Here is a 23,435-nt window from a genome sequence, read left to right as displayed (position 1 = left end):
AGCGCTGGCAGGGGTACCCTCTGTCTCCGAGTAGATAACCATCAAACTCTCCTATGATAATACAAGATACACTTTATTGTTTCAGTTGTAATAGGAGGAAACAAAATATTGATCATAGGATATAACTATATACTGGATATATAAACTATATATATATATAAACTCACCACGGGCAAATCTGGCACTCAGTGTAGACTCACGAAACATTCGTGAGTCATACACAGACCCAGGCCACTTCGCTTCCACATTATTTATCATGTGGGCTGCGTCACACATGATCTTCACAGTGGAGAACAGTAATTAGCTGTATAGTGAAGCATATTTCATTTGGAATGTTAAAGGCTATTATTTAGGCCTACCTGTACGTTAATGCTGTGGACAGATTTCCTATTCACATAATCTCCTTCATTTATTGAAGGAGCTATGATAGGAATGTGAGTGCCATCTATGCAGCCAATCCCACCTGGAAACCCTAAAATATATCAAATTGACTGATTAGTGCTTCAAGTCTCAAAGCTTTATGACATAAATGAATTACTGCTTAGACTGATACCTGCAATTCTGTGGAACTCTTCTTTGAGAAGTCTGGTGGGTCTGTGACTTGGGAACACTACAAACGTGCATAGTAGCCGTTTCAGTGCAAGTGTCACATTTCGGACAGCCCGACAGACAGTTGCCTTGGACACATGCTCTGCATCACCGACGTTATACAAAAAACTGCCGTTGGCAGAAAAACGAAGTGCAATACAAAGAATTTGCTCGGAACTGAGAGCGTGTCCACGATGTGTCATGTGAGCGATGTGAGGGCTGAGAATATTGTTTATATAATTTATTGATGATGCAGAGAAATGGAAACGCTCAAACAGGTAGCTACTCATCAGGGAATGATAAAACATCCAAGTATCTGCGCCTCGACATCAACTGGCTCTTCAATAAAAGGACACGCCATGTCTGCCACTGCCTTCAGTCTGCAGGCTTCAACTTAAGAGCAGGAGAAACTCGGGGTTAGTTGAAGAAAACCTGCCAGCGAGCAGGTTAGGTTCACGGAGTATGTTGCCAGGGTAACTGACTCAGAGTAAAGCTGAACTGGCTTTGTGAAACTGAAAAACCAGAGTTTCCCTCATCTCAGGGTTAACTAACTCAGAGTTTTCACTAAACCTGCTTTCTGAAACGGGCCCCTGCACAGCTGTGGCAGAGGCAGTAAACATACCCAAACATATGACAATCATGGCAAATCTAAGCGGCTATGTTTTGGTGTAGGCTATGTATTAATTTCATCAATGTGTATGGAAATTTCCTGCTTGCAATGTTTTAGACATAATATCTACCCCTTAAAATACCAAAGATTTACCGTGAGACCATCGGGGGGCTTCAAATAACATTGTGTCCCAGCGTCAGAAGTGGAGGAGGGCAAGGGCTGATCCCCAGTATCGACACTCTCCACAGTGTCTACACTGGCCACGGTCTCCTGCTGTGAGGCGTCTGTCAACATCTTGCGAAAACAAATATAAAAAAGTATATTAGTATAAAGTATAGTATATACAAGTATATAAAAAAGAAATGCAAGGGTGTAGTGGTGACATAAGCGGTGGGTAAACTATGAATACTTAGATCAGTGATTCGCAACCAAGGGTAGTGTATTTGCTGTATTGGGAGGTAGCTAAACTCTGAAGTGAGAAGTGGATAAACTCTGTTTCTGAAATTTCAGAGGTGGGTAACTGCGTTTACTTGCGTTTAGCGTCCACTACAGCCCTGGCGACACGGTCACGGTCAAATATATGTGAAAGAGAACCGTAGCAGTCTAGCACTAACACAAAACGCAAACACACTGTTGTGAAAGCCGCTTGATGATGACGATCACTGATCCAAACACTAGCCATGAAGCTTTCATGACGATATGGACATTTACTTCAGGGCAATTTTGTTTTGGCTCATATTCGTGAATCACGAAACATGCTCTTCTAATGTCAGACTGATCATGCTTGTAGTGGAGGCTGTGTCAAAGGGAACACGGTATGCAAAATACACACAGAGCTAGCTAACGCACAGCTTGTAATTAGGCCTAAAAAAAAAAAAAGTTTGGTTCCTGTTGGTTGTCAGTAGAGGTCATGGGTAGGTAGGGAATTTATTATATTTTTTTATTTTATTTTTTCCAGCGGCAGCGAATGATAGGTAGGTTGTTTTCATTTAAGAACGAGAAAATTCGCTCATCCTTGTACAGAATGAAGAGGTGCTGTACCAAAACGTAATTATAGTTTGCATTAAAAAAAAAAAAAAAAAACTTTTTTTTTTTTCTCATAAAATAATTTGGGTCCCACATAAATTGACAGGGTTTTTCGGAAACCGGAACCAAACAAAAGAAATTGTAGGCCTTATAGTCCTTCTCGGTCCCTCCGGTCTTCGGGAGCCGGCCTTCTTTCATTGCCGAAGGTTAAAAATAAATCGGCTGGACAGAGAGCGTTTGCCTATCGAGCCCCCTTCCTATGGAATAGGCTGCCATCAGTGATCAGGGAAGCTGACTCTGTGGAGCTATTCAAAGGAAAGCTCAAACCGCACCTCTATAATCTTGCATTTGGAGTGTGAAAACGACAGATGCGAAGTGAAGACCACTCTGTTTGCTTGTGCTTTTCTTATTACATTATACATTCCCACTATGTACTTTTCCGTTCTAATTCACTATTCTGTCTGTTCTAGCGTGTTCTCTCCTCATGAAGGCTGGAGCCACAAAGGACAGGCCTGACACACACACACACACACACACACACACACACACACACACACACACACACACACACACACACACACACACACACACACACACACACACACACACACACCAGTTCTTCTCTGCTGTTGATGACCACCAGGTCTGCCTTTCTCTTCTGACAGTCTTCTCTACTGGCCCTCCAGCCCTTCTTAGTAGTAGAAACACGGTAGAGACTCTTGTCGTGAAACATCCAGCCCTGAAGTGTCAATTCATCTGTTGAATGTAAAAGAACATCCTGAACAAACAGAGAACTGCTTATCTTACGGTCTTGGTTACGGACACACAACCCTGAGACCTGACCTTAACAGACCACATAGAAGCATTACCTTAAAGACGACAATAGAAACCTGACCTTAGTAGACCACAATATGAATCACAGAAGCAGAGGGTGTTTTTCAAATGAATGTTAATGACGCGATTCATTTAATAACTTTGATAAAACCCTCACTGAGTAAGTGCTCTCTCCCCTCCCTCCAGGGTGACGGTGAGTCTAGGACAGGACAGAGGAATACAGAAGATATGAGCTCTAAAACAGAACGACATCGTCTCTAAACATCACAGGACCCACAGCCAACCAAACACAAAGTCCATAATATTAATACTAATTAAAATAGCAATAACTACAGTTATCAATATCATTATTGCTATTGAATTTGTACGGAGTCATGTCGCCCCTTCGCGTTTGGTGTGGACACACCTTCACTTGTGCGACAGGCCTGCTATTCTATAGCAGTAAGATGTTTAAAAACATAACGTCTAACCGTGTGTGTTCTTACCTGGGCGCGTGTGTCGATGACGGAGCCGTTATGTTTGAAAACATAACGTGTTACCTGGGCGAGTGTCGCTGCGGTGTGTGCGCGTGCGTGTTAGTGGTGGATTTAATGATTTGTTTACGTGACCCAGTTCGCGTGATTCAGTTCGCCAAGAGGAGTCGTTCGCGAATCGTTCGTCAGTTTGTTCGTTCAGTCGAGTTTCCGGTAGCACTAACTCCACTGAGTCTGACTGACTCAGCTGAGAACCGTGCAATGGCGTGCATTCCATGATGCGATTTACCGCTACCGGAAACTAAACAACGAACTGAGCTGAACGAACAAACGGTTCGCAAACGACTCCTCCCAGCTCAGTGGAGGAGGTGGAGGAGTCGTTCGCGATTCAGCCTAGTTTCCGGTAGCGGTGAATCGCATCAGGTAATGCACGCCATTGCACGGTTCTCAGCTGAGTCAGTCAGACTCAGTGGAGTTAGTGCTACCGGAAACTCGTTCGTTCATTCAGTCGAGTTTCCGGTGAATCGAATGGTGAACGAGACGACCGAACAAACGAGAGAAACGAACCGGTTCGGTTCATTCGTCCTAAAGACTCGTTAATTTGAACCGGTTTGCGAACGAACGAGCCAACACTAGTGCGTGTGTGTTCTTACCTGCACGTGTGTCGATGGCGGAGCCATTGCGGTTAAAAACATAACCTCTTACCTGGGCGAGTGTGTCGCTGCCTTTGTATTGGCTAGCGGTGTGTGTGCGTGCGTGTGCGTGTGTGTGCGGTGTGTATCTGTGTACTTGCGCTGTATGTATGCGTTTGCGTGTGCTGTGTGTGTGTGAGAGCTGCAGGCTGCTTGGCACATGCACCCTGACCAACTTGAGTGACTGGTGCGACAGGCCTGCTATTATATAGAAGTAAGACTAGAGTGTCCGTGTGTGCGTTGCCTGCGCTCAACCTCTAGTTGTTTTTAAACCCATAGCTATAATATGGAAACCCCGGTCGATATTGTATTTAATTTCTGAGCGCATAATGTAATAACATTTTGCCTATAATGTTACATCGTATAATATATTGGTTCACCTATAAAGTAATGAAGCAAGCATAATAATTTTCTCCTTACTTCATGAAGCAAGCATAATAATTTTAAGTTCGCAGCATTTGTGTATCAGAAGAATAGACCCTGAGGGTGATTCACACTTGATGCTTTATATGCGTTCAGACATCAGTAGAATCAAGGGGGGTGGGCCTGCAAGGGGCGGGATATGACGTACGGTCTAAGTTCGCAAGAGGCGGGATAAGTGCGGCCGCTGACACTGTAGTTTGTTTTGGTTTGACCGCAGACAGCACGGAGGCAGAACGGGCAGAACTCATCAGCATCAGCTAACAGCTAAGGCAGCAACCTACCTAACTATAGTGAACTAAAGCACGGGCTTGTGTGGGGGAGGGTGAGGGGGGGCGGGGGGGGGGTGTGAGGGCAAGATTACAGATTGTACATTGGCTACCTGACGTGAGAGATGTTTTTTTATTGTTAACAGAAGAATGCGTCATTGAGATTAAACATCTCTTAAAGTGATCTGGCCAAGAGAGGCAGCAGTAGCCTACAGTCACACATAGCCTACATAAAACATAAAACATAAGAAAAATAAAACAACTGATACAGTCGGCAGGGGGGATTTCAATATCACAAGACATTTCGGGAGGCTCAATGTGGTGGATAATAGGGCTGTCACTTTTTCCAAAAATGAAATTCGAACGAATTTCGAATGTCCATAATTAATTTGAATACATTCGAATACATTCGACCCCCCCCCCCATAGAACACGACAACAGTCTTGATTTTTTATGTTGCTCTCGTATACCTCACGTATACCTACTGAATTCATAACAGCACAGGATAAAAACACATCTTTGATAACACATTTGTAAACACAACAAGAGGAAGCTCCGACACACAAATGCGTAGGCCCGTCACGATAACAAATTTTTCTGGGCGATTAATTGCCCCAGGAATTATTGCGATAAGCGATAATATTGCAGTTTTTCAACTAATATAATGATAAAGTACACCCTTTCGAAGATCAATAAACCTTTATTTTTAAAGAACACTGGAACTGGACGTCTGGAAGACATTTAAAATATCCAGAATAAATTAACAAAACAAAACAATCTAACAAAAAATGCTCTTGAATAAAAACCAAACACCACCAAAAACAATAAATAAAATTGAAACACTAAATAAAAAGGATGTAAACACGATTGCGCCAGGACTCCGCCTCCCACACAGACAATGCAACAAGTTAGTAGCCGCGTTTACATGGCACATCTGATCCGCATCTGATCCGCATAGATGTCTATGCGGCATAGATCTGTTCCTAAAATGTGTTCCGAATGTAGGCTACTGTATACATGGCAGTAACAAAAGTGTCCGTTCTGTCTCTCGCGCACACCTGACACATCTCTGGACCGGCGGCGACTTAATGGATGTCTTATCATTATCGGGGATTTTAAATTTGATTTTAATGAAAGCACGGCAGGAGAGAGCTTTTCTCTCCCTGCTCCTTCAATTAAGAAGGAGGAGGACAGCGCAGCAACGTCAATTTCTCGTCAGATCTTTATATTTACCTTAAGCTCCGCCGCAAACAAGAGGAATTTGGATGCGAGTCTGCAGCCAAGACTGGTGGGAGAGAGTGGTCTTACAGGAATTTAGTGACCAGGAATCCTTGAAGGTCCATTTGCGAACTACTGCAGCTGCCATCTCTCTAAGTTAAGAAGTATTTTAACGTTCAGCCTGCAAAAGTACTACTAGTAGCCTACTCATTTACAGTTACCTCGGACGCGCGCAGACACTACGATACGCGAACACGTCATTAATAAACACCCATGTCCCGTCGCTTAGCAACCGGACACACTTACCGGACTACTTTTACGGAGTGATAACAAAGACGTGAATCAGGCAATAAATCCACTTTCCTTGACAGCGGTGAAGTTCGGTGTGCTTAAAAGTACCGACGGAGCTTAGTGGACCAATTGCGAACTACTGCGGCTGCTCTAAATTAAACCCCAATCTATTCGGAATAAGTGCATAAATGGTGATTAAAACGGACTACACCACCTCTTCTATTCGGCATAGAATCTATGCGGAACAGATAATTGTATTCCGAATGAGGCGTATACATGATCATTTTCTGTTCCGCATAGAAATCTATGCGGAACAGATGTGTCCATGTCAACGCGGCTACTGACACTTGACGAGGGGGTTTACTCGTTGTGCCCTATAATTATGAGCCGGAGCCCGATTTCAACCCGACATTTGTTACTTAGGCCTACCCTGCTAAATATATATAATATATATAAATATATATAATGCATAGAACGCCGGTCACTATCGGGAAAATAAGCCCCGACAGGGCGGACAGGCGACCGACGCGCAGCGGAGGTGAATTGCTTCACCCTGAAGGGGCTTATTTTAGATAATGACCGGCGACGTTCTATACTACATCATCCCGCTTATTACAAGGCTACTTGCCAAGACGAAAAAATAACTTCACATGGTGTGTCTTTTTACAATTTATTCGTTAGCAGCATTCGTAGTGTTGATCAGCAGAGAAATAGTCCTTCAAAGACGTTGACGTTGCTTAGCAAACGAAGACGCTGGGGTTGACAAGTTACCGGACTATCTATGCAAGTGAACGGAGCGTTTCACGGCATTGAGAAGACCCGTGTAATAAAGGCCTATAATATTTCTGTTTATGGCATAGATTTATTCTCAGATTATGCCAATAAAGCCATGATTTAAAAAAAAAAAGAGTGCGCATGGAAATTATTGCGGCCGGCAAAAAATTATCGCTCATTTTAATTTATCGCGCAATTAATTGATTTATTGCATATCGCGACAGGCCTACAAGTGCGGCTGTCTTTTACACATTAACAATAACTGCTCGGAGCGCGATATGCGGAGCGCATGTCGTCCATGGCACACACAGCCTATATAAACGAACAATCTGTGAGGCCGACCTCCAACACGGCATGCTGCTCTTTTTATTCCTTACGGAAAGAAAATTACAAGTAGTCTCGCAGCTCTCCGTTACCGCTGCAGCTGCTTCTGTCAGCCGTGCTGTATGAGTCCCCAAACAGGCTGCCCATCGCGCCCAGCGCAGCAGCGGACTTTTCTCCCTGTCGTGTGCGATCAGTGTCGGTCTCCGTTTCAGTGAGCTCGTGTGAGAGGCTTTCAGTCACGAGATGTTTCTGTGCAGGGGAAAGGTGGACCAACCGGGAGAAGCGGGGATCCAGGAGGGCCGCTTTATTGAGGAGAAGCCACTCGCCGCTCTCTTCTTTATAGCGCATTTTTACAGTTCGAATGGAGAATTACACTTCGAATTCGAACTTTTCACCCCACCTTCGAACGAATATTCAAACTTCGAATAAAAAGTGACAGCCCTAGTGGATAATGTTTAAAGAAAAATAACGTTTTGCAAAAAAGTGTCTATGATGGACATGGGCTGTTATCTCAATCTTGCCGTTGTTTTGAAACATCTGCATCCGCGCGTGTGCAGTATGTGTATGCACGTGCATGTGTGTGCGTGCGTGTGTGCATGTGTGTGTGGTGTGTGTGTGTATGCGGTGTCCTGCGCTGCCCTTTTCTTGAAACGTCTGCATCAGCACGCCCGTGTGTGCAGTGTGCATGCAGTGCGTGTGTGTTCGTGCACGTGAGTGTGGATTGTTTGTGTGTGTGTATGCTGTGTTTATGTGTGTGCGTGCGGTGTATGTGTGCTAACCCCATTATTATCACTAAATCTAACAAAAACAATATTTAACATTATCATTGCTATTAATACAATCAATGATATGATTATACTGTATTGTAATTCTGTTTAGGAGGATATGATTGAGACTCACTGAAGCGCAGGGAGATGAGGAGAATACTCAGCGGTCCGATGCTCACAATGACAGTGATGTGAAACCATAGAGCTGTTCAGGGGTAGGACACACACACACACACACACACACACACACACACACACACACACACACACACACACACACACACACACACACACACACACGGTCACTTCGGCTAAAAAAGTTTTATAAACATAAATCTTAAATGTATTTGGAGGAAAACATACTTTTTTGGATCATTGTTTTGGACTGGATTATTTCTTTTAAATTCTGTATAAAGGGGCACCTACCAAATCTTCTCTTCCTGGTCTCCTCCCGGTCCAAAGACGTGTCCTCAGGTTCCTCAGAGAGTCCAGGGTCCCGTTCAGAGATGGTGACCATTGTTACTCTCTGACGGCTTCCCCGGCGTCTGGACTTAGCCTTCTTCTTTGCTCTACCAGCTGGAAAAACAACGTCAACTGTGATCATTCTGACCAATTATCAGCGTGCACTCCGATACCATCAGTGTAAGGAAATGTTTTTCTTCTACTGCACACAGACTCACGAACGCACTCAAGCACACGCACACGGAGTAATGTACACACTGATATATTCATACTGCGTGGCTGTCATTCACAGTCCAGACTCCCTACGGTCTGCAGAATCCCTCCCCATCTTGAAGAAACACCTGAAGACATCTACTGAGAACACCTCAGTAAGTGATGAGTGGTACTGTGGCTCTCGTGTTTAGAGCACACTTAAGCAGAGCAAGAACTGGTCTCTAGCATAAATGTTATCATTCCCTCATTATTGACATATACGCGCTCATAGTTATACAGTAATACACACAGAATCACATACGTACACACACAGTAATGGAGGGGGGACAACATGTGGCCTGCGTGTCACCAGGGTCTTTCACATCGGCCCACGCAGAAAATATGAGGACATGTATTGTGGGATAATTTGAGATATGGTCATATTAATGACAAACTTTATAGAATTATGTTTAATTCATAAGTTCACCTGATATCGCTTCAGTTAAATGAGCAGCCATTATTAAAACACAAAATTGTTGATTAAATAAACCATTGTCAATCTAATGTTACGTTGCACTACCATTAATAATAAGTCATGAAAAAACTAAACTTGTGTTCTGCTCCCTAAAGTTACTCTGCACTCTGTTCCACGTATATAACGGACATATAACAGGAAACACACAACTACTTGAGATGCCTATCAATAGTCCGTAACTCATGGGCGTAATCTCACGTCAAGTAAGGTAAATACAAGCTTTTTGTCTCAAACACACACATGTCTTTATTTAGGAGAATAAATCTGTCTATACGGTCACTGGTTCATCAGGTCGGCCTATTTGACTTAAAGGGGGCCTATTATGCTTTTCCGTTTTTTCCTTCTCCTATTGCGCTTTACATATGTTTTGGGGTATATAAATGTTTGGCAAAGTTACAATACCAGAAAATTCCCGCAAGGGGGAGTAAATTACTACCGCAAATCACATTTACCGAGCTGCCTAGAAACGGCTCGTTGGGATTCTCTCCGCGGCTTTCTTTTACTTCCGGTACATGGTGACGTAAGCATGTACTTTTGCTGGGAGTCAATGGGAGAGCGTCATCAATCAACTTTTGCTGCGTTCCTGGACACGTTAGGGTCGGGGGGAACGGATCAGAATGGACAGAAAGACATAGTACTATTTATATATTATACATATATATATATATATATATATATATATATATATATATATATATATATATATATATATATAGGGTTATATATATTACTTTGTTTGGACACCACCAATTGATCTTCAAGGCAATTCTGCAGTTCCCGCACAATACAGGAATGTATGTAAAAATCAAGTTCAACATCTGACCTATGGAGGGCAGTACTACGCTGATCAGCGTCTAAACTGCCGGAATCAGTCAGAAGAATAGTTAGATTTTGCTGCTCCCGCCTTTATTATGTCCATGCTCCCGCCCTATGCTCCCGCCGCCCAGCAAGTTTTTGTTAACAATGGTTAGAAAGTGTTTTCTTGGTTGTGAAGGGACCTCTCCCTTGTATGGTTTGCCAAAGGCAGAGCCTTCACGTAGCCGTTGGCTAGATTTCATTTTTAACCCTATTCCCCCGACTTTACCGAGCCTTTTTCTGTGTCGCCTCCACTTCACGGATGGCTGCTTCAGCAACCTGCGTTTGTTCAGCAATGGATTTGCGAAACTGCTAGCTCTTAGGGAAGATGCTGTTCCAACACTTTGTGGCCCAATGGGTGAAGATGCCTCTCAACATGTAAGTAAACCTATAGTGATAATAACAAAAGTGGCTGTGTTGTGTGTGTAAGCTTAATGTTAGTTGGGGTATTTACCCTACCATTTCCTACCATAAAATAATCCATTCTGTAGCTAGCTGCTAGTCTTGTCGCGATGCTGGTTAATCTTCCACATTTTTCGCGGGATCTCAAACTACAATTCTAAACTGTCTATGAGAGCTAGCCTTTGCTATGTGAAGTGTTACTATTAGGTGGGTTAAATGGTCACAGTTCCTGTTTCAGATGTTGTTAGTGTGTACTCTGTAAATTCATTTTCGTCGTGATTTATGTGTGATAATTTTAGCAGGACTGCAGCGCCCATTATCGCCCCTTTGAACACGTCGGATGCCAGACTGACACGCCTCAGAGTATATCGACGGGAACCCAAACAAACTCACCGGTGGGAATGCATTCTGTGGGAATACAAAGTGCACGGTTGAAGTCGACATCAGTCGGCACACAGTTGTCCATGGGATCGCTAAAGGCACACGTAAGAAGCAAAGGTATGTAGCCACTATGAGTTTTTAGTAGTATGCAATCCATACGGAACTTAGAGCATCTTTTTCCTGTGTATTGGGATGTTGTATTTTTTTTATATGGGCTATGCATACGTTCATTTATCACATAATTACTTTCTACTAACAATTCGATAAAAACATCTGCTAAATAACTTCATAACCAAATAGGATATGATTTATATTTGCAAATGGCTTCTTGTATGTGTGATGGGAAACAAAGGTTTACTCTGCAGTGTTACTCCAATACCAAGGAAAAAACAACAGCTAAATTATTATTTCCGGTTTCTAATACGATTTGTTTCTGTTATTTGTAGCCATGCAGACACAGGTGTCTCCAGTCAGTGCAGACTTCGGAACAACCGCTCATTTGCAAGACTCACTGCTGACTTCAACCCCAATAAAGGGCCCAGGCTGGCGACCTAGCAAAAGACCACGGCTTGAGTTGGAGGAAGAGGAGGAGAGTGACTCCTCAAATGAATCACATAAAGATCCGCTGGACTCGACATACAACCCTGGTGACTCTGTTCTTACAGAGGAAACTGACGTCTCGTAGGTTTTTAGTATTGGCTGCATCGTACTAAAAGCAGCATTGGCTAGGGATTGGTAGCACCCAGTTTTACAGTATTTCTAATATTATTCTGCCTTATGTTTTCTGCCTTATGTTAGGTATGAGACACAGCCCACACCGAATGAGGCTAAGTATATTGTCTTTGAAAGCTGCCTCAAACAGCTGTTAGAAAACTGCCCCGTGTGTAAGGGAGGCTGTGATCTTCAACAGCGAAGGATCGGTACCTATGTGGCTTTCACTCAGAAATGTCTACACTGCAGCTACTTCAGACATTGGGAGAGTCAGCCCATGGCTGGAAATACCCCCATCGGCAACCTGCAACTTTCAGCTGCTCCCTACTTCACAGGGTCCTCCTTCATCCAACTACAAAAGGTAAACATTTTTACAATTATACAAATATGTGAAACTCACTACTGGACTTTTCTTAAACACCGCTTATGTGCATTTCATGTAAAGGTGTGTGAGGCCATGCAACTCCAGATATTTCAGTATGACACCTTCAGGAGGCATGCAAGGAATTACATGGAACCGGCTATTGTTCACAAGTGGAAGATGGATCAGCAGCATCATTTCCAGCAACAGTTGCGCCTTGGTGGGTCAGTTGCAGTGGGAGGAGATATGAGGGCAGATTCTCCAGGTTTGTAGAAATGGGTAAGCCTGACAATTGAATAAGTAGTCTGCATTATGAAACATGTTGTCCCTTGAACGTGTGCTGTCAAGCATTCTGTAATACATTTGTTTTTTTAGGGCACTCAGCTAAGTTTGGCAGCTACTCATTAATGAATCTGGAGAGCAACACCATTATGGACATTCAACTTGTTCAGGTTTGTTTCTCTGACATAAATATATTTGTATTATTATTTGAATATTACATGTGTGTGTGATTTGTCTCGTATCTTTTTTGTTTGATGCCCACTCACTACCAGAGCAATGAAGTAGGCGGCAGTTACCACATGGAGAAGGAGGGACTCAAAAGATGCCTAGATCATGAATTTTAGATGGATTATAGATGGAGGCAAACGGATTTAAGGCGGATTACATTGTTACAGACCGCCATCCACAGATCCAGAAATATCTGAGGGAACGGAACATCACGCAGTTCTATGACGTCTGGCACTTTGAGAAAGGTAAAGTGTTTCACTAATTCATAGCCTACACTTTTAGTTAGTTACTTACAAATCTTCTAGGAACATGTTTGTGTTGTGTGTTGTAAATAGGTTTGTCTAAGAAACTGGAGAAAGCATCGCACAAAGAAGACATTCTTAAGAAATGGCTACAGAGCATCAAGAACCATGTGTACTGGTGCGCTACGTCATCAACCACTGGACCGGAAAAAGTGGCAAAGTGGACATCGCTGCTAAATCACTTGCAAAATGTTCATGATCATGAAGACCCCCTTTTCCCCAAATATCTGCATCCTGAACGAGCGTCGAGGGACCCCAACAAATGGCTACAACCTGGTATGTGTCAAATTAACATTACACAGAAAATCCACAGTGCTAAAATGATGCCACTGATATTTCACCATGTGTTATTTTTTCACTCAAGGGTCAGTTGCACTTCACAAAGCTGAGAAACTACTGCTTAACAAACGAGTCCTGAAGGATGTAGCAAAACTCAGCCATCATCACCAGACGTCATCGCTGGAGTCATTCCACAGTCTGATACTGCGTTTTGCTCCAAAGAATGTGGTTTTTCCCTTCATGGGAATGTTGTGCAGGTAATAATTTACACCATCTCGTAATTGTGAAAGCCATTGATTGGAATGATTGTCAGGCACACTCTGTGTTGTTGAATGGCTGTGCTTTTTTTTTTTTTTTTTACTATAGGTTGTATCTTGCATCAATGCACCACAACGAAAATGCTTCACGGGTGCAAGCTACGACTTCTGCAGGGCAGGCTGTTTATAAAGTTGTCTATCCAAAGGCGAAGATGGGGGAAGGTGTTGTGAAGCCCGTGAAAACGGATCCAACATTCAGTAAGTTTGTAAAAGATAATCTTTAAACACGCACGCGCACACACACAAATCAGTTTAGATTGTTATGGCTACATTCATTAGTATGTTAATGCTATATCTTCCAGACTATGTACATGACCTCATGAGGCTGCTCATGGAGGTTTTTGAGGACCCAACATCATTTGACGAGGAAATGAAGACTATCCCCATCCCTCCAGACCTTTCAGCAGAAAATACACGCACTCCGAAGGCTGAGCTGGTTGCCCGTCACGTCTCCCGCTTCAATCTAGAGGTGGTCTGAAGCCTACGTAGTCACCAGATGGGAACTGCTGCCGTATCCGCTGCACCACACATGACGGGAGGACGACCCGACAACCATGTCCTAAATATCCCCAGCACCAGCTTACAAAGCTGCGATAGGTGCCTGAAACGCCTAAGGGCAAAAGAGCAGAACTTTCAGACCACCTGTTTTCAACAATAACCTCTTATAGGCTGGGCCTACACTGGGCCTTACTGTGCACCCCCCACCTCCCAACGAAACCAACTATTTTTGAATGGTCTGACCATGCTGAACATAAAGAAATAGTTGGCTTCGTTGGGAGGTGGGGGTGCACAGTAAGACCCCGTTGCTCGGGGCCTAATAGTTTTATTCTGTTTTTCTTCTAATGGTAAATTGATTCACATAATATTAATAGTATAATATTGCTTTGGTTTTGTTTAGTAGGAGCTTAGACAAAATGACTTACTCTTCATCTCTTGTGTGCCTCACAGGTCCATAATCATACTTGTAAATATTGTAAATATTTTGTAGACTGTATATGTTTAGACACACAGGCTCCAGGCCTGGATGTTGTGTCATACAGGTAATTGATTCTGGCACTTGGCTCATTCGTCGTAGTACCTAATAAATACAATAAGACAAAATAACTTCTGTGTAAAGTGACCTTGACCTCAGAGTACAACATGACTGCATAGGACAATACAGATTCAGGAAGCAACATCTGTTTTCCAGTCATACTTTTATTGAACATTTCTTTAAATCACTGATTAGTTCTACATAACAATGATTGTTATACAGTAAATAGATGGCTGAGACAACAGTGAACAGGTGAGATTTATCGTAACTGGTATTGCTGAAGCAACATCTATTCGAGTAGGATTGTTATTTACAAAAAATGGTATCAATGACTTCACATAACAAACATGGTACAGTTTGCTGGTACTACAGCAAACGGGTGAGAACGGTGAGATTACTCGTTTTCCTTTACAAGTGTACTGGTATTCCTGTTGCTACTATAAATGGTAGAGATGATCTAAACATGCAACATATTTTACTAGAAGTTAGTAGGCTGGTGGTAGGCTCCTCGTCTTCTGAGGAGAAATATATCTATATCTGTCATATGTCATAGATCTATCATCTTTGGCGAGATATATATATATATATATATATATATATATATATATATATCGCCGAAGATGATAGATATATGACATGACATCGTTCTCAACAAACTAGCTTAGCCTAAAGCTCATCAGTTTTACCTTTGGGATTTCTCTACAGCAGACGTTCTCCACTTCGTTGGGCATAGTCGCACAATTCCCACAGGTGCACCTAGGTAGAGATGTTATAAGTTATAACGCTGTATTTTGACGGACAAAAGTAGTCAACAATATGCCATGTTGGGACATAAAAAGCTTGTTACGGACGCTTGAATAGTACGAGTAGTCTACTAGCCGCAAGCTAAGTCCGAAAAACTACGCTAAATACATGATAAATCGCCTGTGTGTATAATAGCATAAACAAAAGCTTACCACTGTGAAATGTCCTGGTCCATTCTACGACTAAAATCACGCTCGTCGTTAGCGTCTTCAGCTCCATTATCGCTTTCGGGGTCCGACTCAGGCTCAAATTGGTACGGCAGCACTGCAGCCATAGTAGACAGAGTGCCTGAAGAGACGTCAGCACCCTGTCAGCACCAAGATTCTAAATGCCTCAAATTCTAAGCAACAGGGTGTTTCACATAGGGGTTGTAATACTCATAAAGTATGAGAAAAAAATAATGTGCTAGACAACCCTTTATTGTTGTAAATCAATTCTATGAGGTCAAACAAATTAAATAATGAACAGTAAATAGGGGCATAATAGGCTCCCTTTAAAACTTTTTCTAAAAGTACATTTTAAACGTATGCAGATGAAAAGACATTTTTTTTACTGGATCATTTATTTTAGATCCTCTCTAAAGGGCACCTACCAAATCTTCTCTTCCTGCGCTCCCTCCGGTCCAAAGACGTGTCCCCAGGTTCCTCAGAGAGTCCAGGGTCCGGTTCAGAGATGGTAACCATGGTTCCTCCCTGACAGTTTCAGATATGTCTGCTCTCAGGAGTCGGCTCTGATATATCAGCTGGAAAAAACACGTTGAATGTTTTAATTCTGAGCAGTCGTCAGCCTGCAATCTGATATCATCAGTGTCAGGAAGTGAAAGTTGACACTCTTATCAGAGTGAAGACACTCTTATCAGATGTCTTCAGTTGACACACAGACTCACGGACGCATGCAAACACAAACAAGATTATTTTTCATTGAATATAAAGACACAACATACATAGCTATCAGAGACGTGTAGTGAGGCCCGTGGCTGGTGAGGCACTGACCTTTTCAGAGTCAGATTTGGAAAATATATGAACCCAACCCTGTCAGAAATGTTTTTTTAAATAAACAAACTGATGTAGTGCACTTGACTGCTTAAAAGAAGACAACTATGGAAGCATATATGTAGCAAATGGCAATGCAATTGACAATTCGTTATGCAATTTTATAATGTAATTTTTAAATACGTTATTCAAAGTGTATTTTAATATGCAAAGGGACAATGCAATCCTCAATTAAATTTGCAAAAGTTATTACAATAAAAATAGAATAACATTTTGTCAAATTCTTGAGTTCCTTTATTCAAATTGAAAAGCTATAGCGTCCCCGTGATTGCAATCCACTTCGCCACACTCCGGGTGTTCAAATCAGATCGCTGGATTCAGGCCCCCCGTTGTATAATAACATTTATACAACGGGGGGCCTAAATCCAGCGATCTGATTGGTTCCTAACTGTTGTATAATGAGCGTATACATAACTGCTATGACGCCCGATCATTTTGTGAAAGTATCACTCCGCGCCTTGAAGTGGAAACCGTTACAACCGTTCTCTCGGAGGGACGCTAAAGTGTGTTGCATAGCGAGCGTCGTGCATTTTGAAGGCAGCCAGGAGGGACTACTTTTTTGTATTCTTTAATAAAACGGCTACTTTGACTTTCTTGGTTTCTTTTTAAATGTAGTGTTTCTATGACTTTCGTTTCGCCATAACAGTAACCGTTGTATAAATAAATAAATATATCTGTGGTCGGGAGACCCACCGGCGTGGAGATACCCTTGGAGGCAATAGGAAGTGACGTAGTTCCCGCCCAGACGCCGATGGCTGATACGTTTGCCACTTTGCATATTGACTTTTTGGAAAACGTTTTGGATTACGTTTTGCCAAATCTTTTGCAAAGCGTTTTGCGGATTGAAATGTCAGTTGAATATCGCTCCCCACGGAGCGTGGCGAAGTGGATTGCAATCACGGGGACGCTATAGCTTTTCAATTTGAATAAAGGAACTCAAAGAATTTGACGAAATGTTATACTATTTTCATTGTTATAACTTTTGCAAATTTAATTGAGGATTGCATTGTCCCTTTGCATATTAAAATACACTTTGAATAACGTATTTACAAATTACATTATCAAATTGCATAATGAATTGTCAATTGCATAATGTAATTGCAAATTGCATTGCCATTTGAATTTTGCTACATATATGCTTCAATAAATCACAACGACCGCCTCCTTATTATAATACTGCAGCACAACGCCACCTGGTGGACAAAAGTCGCAAATCCCGGAGATGCCGTTGCCTGTGCAGGTCTTCAACTTTCAGGTAGTTGTCAAAATGTATTATTATTTTCATGTCTATCGTGAGACACAGATTTTAAATCAATAGGTAATGGTGCACTGTGCATTCACACCAAATAACCCGTGCCTCGTAGCCTGACTCATACATAGCAGTTTAGCTGTCGTTGAATTGCCTAGAACGCTAACGTTAGGCTACCACAGGCGTCCTAAGTTATCTAGCATTTGCAGTCCAGCTAGCAGATGTGTGTATTCATAAACGTGACAAAAAGCAATATCCTCAGGATTAAACGTGTTTAAAATCGTCTTTGCGTCTTAGTCTGACCACATGAAAGCAAGAACAACACATTTTGGTTCCTCTGAAGCTAACGTTGGCTAGCTTACTTTGTGTGTACACACTTGACACGCTAGCTTATGGAGCTTTCTAATGTTGATAGCTGTAACTTGCTTTGTTAATCGATACCTCCCCCCATTTGATTAGATCGTCTACACCACATCATTAACAAGAATCTCAAAACTCAAGATAGGAAATAGGAATGCTAATTGGCGTATAACAACACTAGGCAGAGCTTAAACTACATGACAATATGTATGTGATATATTATGTTATATCTATTACAATACAAGTGGTCTTCTAAACGTTTTTAGAAGCTAACATATAGTACATAATGAATGTCTCCGTAGCAGATAACTATCTGGGTGGGATGTGATTAGTATGGTAATATGTCCGACCAGTATGGCTTTGAATATAAGGTAAGAATATGTAGTGTATGCATTAAGCCAGAGGGCAGCAACAGGACAGGCACACATCTGCTTCCATCTGGGGTCAAAACACGGTTGATATGGGCTCGGTTGTAACGTTTAAAGACCTACATTGAGTTTCCAACACAAAGATGGCCGTACGCGTTGTGCTTCCCTCTTACCTTTGAGCTTGAGCAGGAGCCGCCTCTCGAACACCGTGTAGCGCAGGGCCTGGAGCCAGGGCTGCACGTCATGCTGCTTACAGGAGCTCAGGGCCTCGCTGTCCAGAGGGATCACACAGTCCTGCGGAGCAACAGGAGGACAGACACAGACACAGACCGTCATCCTCCACTGGGGAGAGAGAGAGAGAGAGAGGGATCACACAGTCCTACGGAGCAACTGGAGAACACACACAGACAGTCATCCTCCACTGGGGAGAGAGAGAGGGATCACACAGTCCTACGGAGCAACTGGAGGACAGACACAGACAGTCATCCTCCACTGGGGAGAGAGAGAGAGAGAGAGGGATCACACAGTCCTACAGAGCAACAGGAGGACAGACACAGACAGTCATCCTTCACTGGGGAGAGAGAGAGGGATCACACAGTCCTACGGAGCAACTGGAGGACAGACACAGACAGTCATCCTCCACTGGGGAGAGAGAGAGAGGGATCACACAGTCCTACGGAGCAACAGGAGGACGGACACAGACCGTCATCCTCCAGACACAGACAGACAGTCATCCTCCACTGGGGAGAGAGAGAGAGAGAGAGAGAGAGAGGGATCACACAGTCCTATGGAGCAACAGGACAGGAGAGGGGCGCTCACCTCGTGTCCGGTGAGGGTGCTGTCCAGGGCGGTGATGCAGTGCAGCTGCAGGGTGGACACGCTGGGGAGGCCGCTGGCCAGCGTCAGGGTGGAGAGGCGCAGCGGGCCCAGGGTGATGCGCCCCGTCTGCTTCAGGTAGCGGACCAGCGTCCTGCGGGGCAGCGAGGGAACCCGTCAGGGACACGGTGGAGGACGCTTCGGTCCAAGGCGACACGGTCACGCTGAGAACCAAAGCGGACGCGCATCTAGACTCGGGGCGCTTCGGTACGGCGCAGAGCGGTACCGTAGCGGGAACGTAGGCTACTTAAACTCCTGGTTCCAACGCATTTGTCTTAACGATAATGCCTTTCAAGGTAACCTCTGGTTAGAATACTTCTCTACACTCGTGGGGGATAGACTGACGGAGCGGCGTGTCACGTGACGCGGCCGGGGGGGCTGTGTGACGCCGGTCCTTACTCGGTGCTCTGCGTGGCCTTGTGCTCCGGCGGGCTGCTGGCGACGCTCATGGCGCTGACGGCACTGCGGAGGAGCTGCACCTCGATGGCCTTCTGGAGCTCCGAGGGGTCCAGGCTCAGCACCGAGGGCAGCAGGCGCTTCAGATCTGACCCCAGCACGGACAGACACCCCCCAGTCAGACGGGATAGACACAGAGCAGGGGAACGCATACTAGTGAACTATGGCGACTAAAGGAAGAAGAAGAAGAAAGATGATTAGGAGGAAGGGGTGGGGGGGGGGCACTGAGATCACCCACATTGACGCCTCCTAGGGTTGGGGTTTGGGTCGCTAACTACATAATACACACACACGACTCAAACTGACCTATGTGTTCAAACTCGTCCTAATATCTGAAAAGAGTATACAATACAGAACAGTGACCAAGCGGAACGGCTTCTTTCAGACTAAAATGTGCCACCCCCAAAACGAAAGTGGACCCCTGCCAGCCGTGTGCAAACAACGTCAACCTCATCTTTCGTGAAACCTCCAGACACGGTACTACCTGTATTAGACCACTGGGCAACTCCAAGCACAGCAGCATCAACACCCTGAGGTTCAACTCCTTCGCCTCTCGTGCATCAGCTCTGTACAACGTGGTCCCTCCTAACATCAAGTCCCTCACAACCTTGACTACCTTCAAGCCTGCACTTGATGTGTTCCTCAACAGCTTCCCTGACACTCCGCCAACACCTGGGTACACTGGGCAAAACCGAAACTCGGTGCTGGAGTGGGCTGGTAGCAATTGCCTTTAACGTTGCTACAAATCCGGCGGTGGAGATGCTTGACAATCTTGGCCTGAGCTCTCCAACTCGAACCCAACCCAAGTAAACCCAAGTAAAGTAAGGGCGGTGTCCAGCGGCGGAGAGACGGGGGGGTAGTTACCCAGCTTGTCCTTGGCGCCGGTGGCGCTCAGCAGGCTGCAGTCCTCCCCGGGCAGAAGCTCCAGCTGGGCACCGCACTGCTCAAAGTCCCCGTCCTCGAAGTGGCTGAGGGCCTTGATGTAGTTGAAGTCCATCTTGAGGTGCACCCCGGTCGGCGAGGAGTTCTTCTTGAGGGCCTGGACGCTGGCCTGCCACTCCTGCACCGAGGGCCAGTCGCACAGGGCCACGTAGCACTGGCACGCCTTGTTGGCCAGGAAGTTGAGCACCTCCGAGGAGCACTCCGTGGCCTTCAGCAGCACCGTCTTCCTGCCCTCGCCTGCACGGACGGATGAAATGAATAGGTTCAAAACACAGACCGACGCGACGCAAAGAAAAGATAGCCATTTTCTTCTAGAGCACACAGCATCGATAGCGTTCTGCTTTCCCGTCACCAAACAGGTAATCAGTCCATGTTTGTCCCAGGGCTTTGTTACATACTAGATTCAGAATCACCACTCACAGCGTTAGCGGTCGGTTATTTCTGTACAACATACTGCTGCTACCCATTAACCGGCCACTGCCAAGGACGCCGTTCTGATCATAGATCATCAGCACTTCTATAAATTGTCTGCACTTGATAATCGCTAACGGCTTATTGTAGTTCAGTGAATATGGTTTTGTGTAGCGACCGTTGCCCGTGTGCTTGGGGCTGGACACCGCTCCGCTGCTGCCACTGGAGGAGGACAGCTTCAGCAGGCGCTCAGAGCCCAGGATGGAGCAGTCCGTCCCCGTGACGGCCGTCAGCTGCTCCTGGTACTCCACCGCCGCCCTCTCAAAGCTACGGCACAGAGAACACACAGCACAAAGAACGCTGAAGGAGGGTGGAAGGTGAGGGGCTCAACCGCCTCAGTACCCTGGGGACAACCCGTCCTCCACGACTGGGTTCTGTGCCACGCTGCCCTGTGTGGATTATGTTAAATTAAATATGAAGTCACTACAAAGCTACGTAATAACTAGTGATGCGTCAACCCTGCTGAAGTAAACCCTTGCGTTATAACCAGACTACGTTTGAACTACGCTGAGCTACTGCAACAGGCCCTTGGTACAGAAAGACGCAGATCCATAATCCATAACCCCCGTGTCTGTCCTCCAATGACGCCCGTTAAGCAGCAGGCACCCTGCAGCCCTTACCGTCCCTCGGCCTGCAGGGCCACCGACGACAGCCAGGCCAGGCTCTTGCCCGTGTTGCAGAGGTTCCAGGCGGCCAGGCCTTGGATGGCCTCGGGGCAGCGCAGCTCGCACAGAGCCTCGACCAGCATCATCAAGGGCACCTCCAGCTCTGGGCCCTGAGCGAGAGAGGGGGGGCGGGGGTCAGCCTCACTTCAACCAGGAACACTTAATGTCCATGAAAGCAACAGTTAGAAAGGGGAGGTTGGATTTAAGAGAATTGTTTGAGTGTCATTTGTTAGGAATGCCACAGCGATCCAAATGTTTTCAAGTTGACGGCCCTAGCCTCAAAATGAGACAAATTTGACAAATGTGTTTTGAAGCATATTTTCCCAAATTGATTTGGGGGAATACATTTGTCTGTCAATCACAGATTGTGTAAAATGCAACCCTTCTCATTGGCCGAGAAACAGAGAGGGAGGGAGCAGACCTGTTTGGGTTCAACTCTTACCCACCCTTAATCCTCCCTCTCTCTTTACAACTCTCATAATGGAACCTACAGGCACCTTTGAATGCGTTGGTCCCTGCTCCGTGCCCCACGTACCTGGGTGTTGCTGTTCTTGATCTCCGTCATCAGGTCGAAGCCGTGGCGCACGGTGACGGCGGCACGTGCGCCTCGATATATTTTGAATCTCCTCTAGAGCACATCATAAATGCTCGATTCAACCATGTCTGGCATAATGTTACGTCAGTAATAATTCTAGTATTACTGAAACATATGTCTGCATGTAGATTACATGAAACAACATATTGTTAAAACTCATTAGTGCTTTCTATTGGAACAATTTAGAACTTGCACATAAGAAAAGGAAAATCACAGCAAGTTAGATTTACCAACACAGCATTTATTCAAACCGTTAATTAATTATTAACAGTTTGAATAATAATTATTATATATACACTGCCAGACGAAGGATCCAGTGCTATTCTTTTTCGAAACCAAATCCTCAGTTTCCATCCTTTTTTCTCTCTCTTGCTGTTCTCACTCACCGGTCGGAGGTACATACACCTACAGCAGCGCGCCTTCCAGACTACGTCACACACGCGCGTCCATGAGAATCTCGTGGACTCGCAATGGGCGGGGGGAGTGAGTGGGTTTAGAGAGCCACAGGAAAGAGCGAGAGAAGGGAACGCTGTGCGTTAAACAAACCCCGAGAAGCCCAATCCCTATGAGAGCTCCCCACGTTACGGCCATCAGGAGGCGCACAGAGCTTTTGGCCGTGATATTATATAAACAATTGTATTATATTATATATTATTATATATAGAGCCCCGGGAGTCGCAAACGGCAACAATCACTTTCTCCTCCGTGCCGCAGTTCACCCCGGACTGCACTGCACCGAGTTTGACGGTTGAACGCTGGTTGGCTGTTACGTTACACATGTTCAACACGTGGCCACGCTGTTGAACGCTGATTGGCAGATACGCGTCTCTACGTTCACTTTGTATGAGATCTTGTCGCCCTGTCGCGTGAAAGCACAACGAGTATGCCGGCGGCGGCAAAAAGAAACATTGCGTGCCAATTTATATTCGATGTTCGCGATAGGGGCATTTTATACATACATCTCGCGATAC

General features: G+C 44.7%; 3 protein-coding genes across 3 annotated transcripts; 2 read left to right on the top strand and 1 right to left on the bottom strand.

The window, feature by feature from the left end:
• The first annotated feature begins 10,201 nt into the window (after nucleotides 1-10,201).
• On the top strand, nucleotides 10,202-12,811 carry LOC115539115 (uncharacterized). The gene is made up of 6 exons (XM_030350301.1): nucleotides 10,202-11,230; nucleotides 11,560-11,794; nucleotides 11,912-12,185; nucleotides 12,270-12,450; nucleotides 12,561-12,637; nucleotides 12,740-12,811. Exons 1-6 carry the CDS (start codon nucleotides 11,134-11,136, stop codon nucleotides 12,809-12,811), a joined length of 936 nt encoding a protein of 311 aa, XP_030206161.1. The 5' UTR covers nucleotides 10,202-11,133.
• An 11-nt stretch (nucleotides 12,812-12,822) lies between these two features.
• LOC115539114 (uncharacterized) lies at nucleotides 12,823-14,697 on the top strand. Its single transcript, XM_030350300.1, has 5 exons — nucleotides 12,823-12,940; nucleotides 13,031-13,273; nucleotides 13,362-13,533; nucleotides 13,643-13,791; nucleotides 13,896-14,697. The coding sequence occupies exons 1-5, from the start codon at nucleotides 12,823-12,825 to the stop codon at nucleotides 14,069-14,071; spliced, it is 858 nt and encodes a 285-aa protein (XP_030206160.1). The 3' UTR covers nucleotides 14,072-14,697.
• Nucleotides 14,698-16,024: 1,327 nt separating this feature from the next.
• On the bottom strand, nucleotides 16,025-22,573 carry LOC115539132 (serine/threonine-protein kinase SMG1-like). Its single transcript, XM_030350313.1, has 8 exons — nucleotides 22,405-22,573; nucleotides 21,825-21,979; nucleotides 21,323-21,471; nucleotides 20,656-20,970; nucleotides 19,735-19,879; nucleotides 19,279-19,429; nucleotides 18,633-18,753; nucleotides 16,025-16,172 (listed from the first exon to the last, which is right to left on the bottom strand). The coding sequence occupies exons 1-8, from the start codon at nucleotides 22,432-22,434 to the stop codon at nucleotides 16,132-16,134; spliced, it is 1,107 nt and encodes a 368-aa protein (XP_030206173.1). The 5' UTR covers nucleotides 22,435-22,573; the 3' UTR covers nucleotides 16,025-16,131.
• Nucleotides 22,574-23,435: the final 862 nt, after the last annotated feature.

Source organism: Gadus morhua, unplaced genomic scaffold, assembly GCF_902167405.1.
Source record: "Gadus morhua unplaced genomic scaffold, gadMor3.0, whole genome shotgun sequence".
Lineage (NCBI taxonomy): Eukaryota > Metazoa > Chordata > Actinopteri > Gadiformes > Gadidae > Gadus > Gadus morhua.
Note: the sequence above shows the minus strand (reverse complement) of the source record. Positions and strands in the feature narration are given on the sequence as shown.

What these genes read in the sequence shown, in the direction of transcription:
- LOC115539115 (XM_030350301.1), top strand. Translation starts at nt 11,134, where the DNA reads ATGCATTCTGTGGGAATACAAAGTGCACGGTTGAAGTCGACATCAGTC. An exon ending in ACAGAGGAAACTGACGTCTC is followed by an intron (nt 11,795 to 11,911) that starts GTAGGTTTTTAG and finishes GCCTTATGTTAG; the next exon opens with GTATGAGACACAGCCCACAC. An exon ending in TATGAGGGCAGATTCTCCAG is followed by an intron (nt 12,451 to 12,560) that starts GTTTGTAGAAAT and finishes TTGTTTTTTTAG; the next exon opens with GGCACTCAGCTAAGTTTGGC.
- LOC115539114 (XM_030350300.1), top strand. Translation starts at nt 12,823, where the DNA reads ATGGAGGCAAACGGATTTAAGGCGGATTACATTGTTACAGACCGCCAT. An exon ending in TTCATGGGAATGTTGTGCAG is followed by an intron (nt 13,534 to 13,642) that starts GTAATAATTTAC and finishes TTTTTACTATAG; the next exon opens with GTTGTATCTTGCATCAATGC. An exon ending in GAAAACGGATCCAACATTCA is followed by an intron (nt 13,792 to 13,895) that starts GTAAGTTTGTAA and finishes TATATCTTCCAG; the next exon opens with ACTATGTACATGACCTCATG.
- LOC115539132 (XM_030350313.1), bottom strand. Translation starts at nt 22,434, where the DNA reads ATGACGGAGATCAAGAACAGCAACACCCAG. An exon ending in CCCCAAGCACACGGGCAACG is followed by an intron (nt 20,971 to 21,322) that starts GTCGCTACACAA and finishes CCGTCCGTGCAG; the next exon opens with GCGAGGGCAGGAAGACGGTG. An exon ending in AAGGCCACGCAGAGCACCGA is followed by an intron (nt 19,430 to 19,734) that starts GTAAGGACCGGC and finishes GCTGCCCCGCAG; the next exon opens with GACGCTGGTCCGCTACCTGA.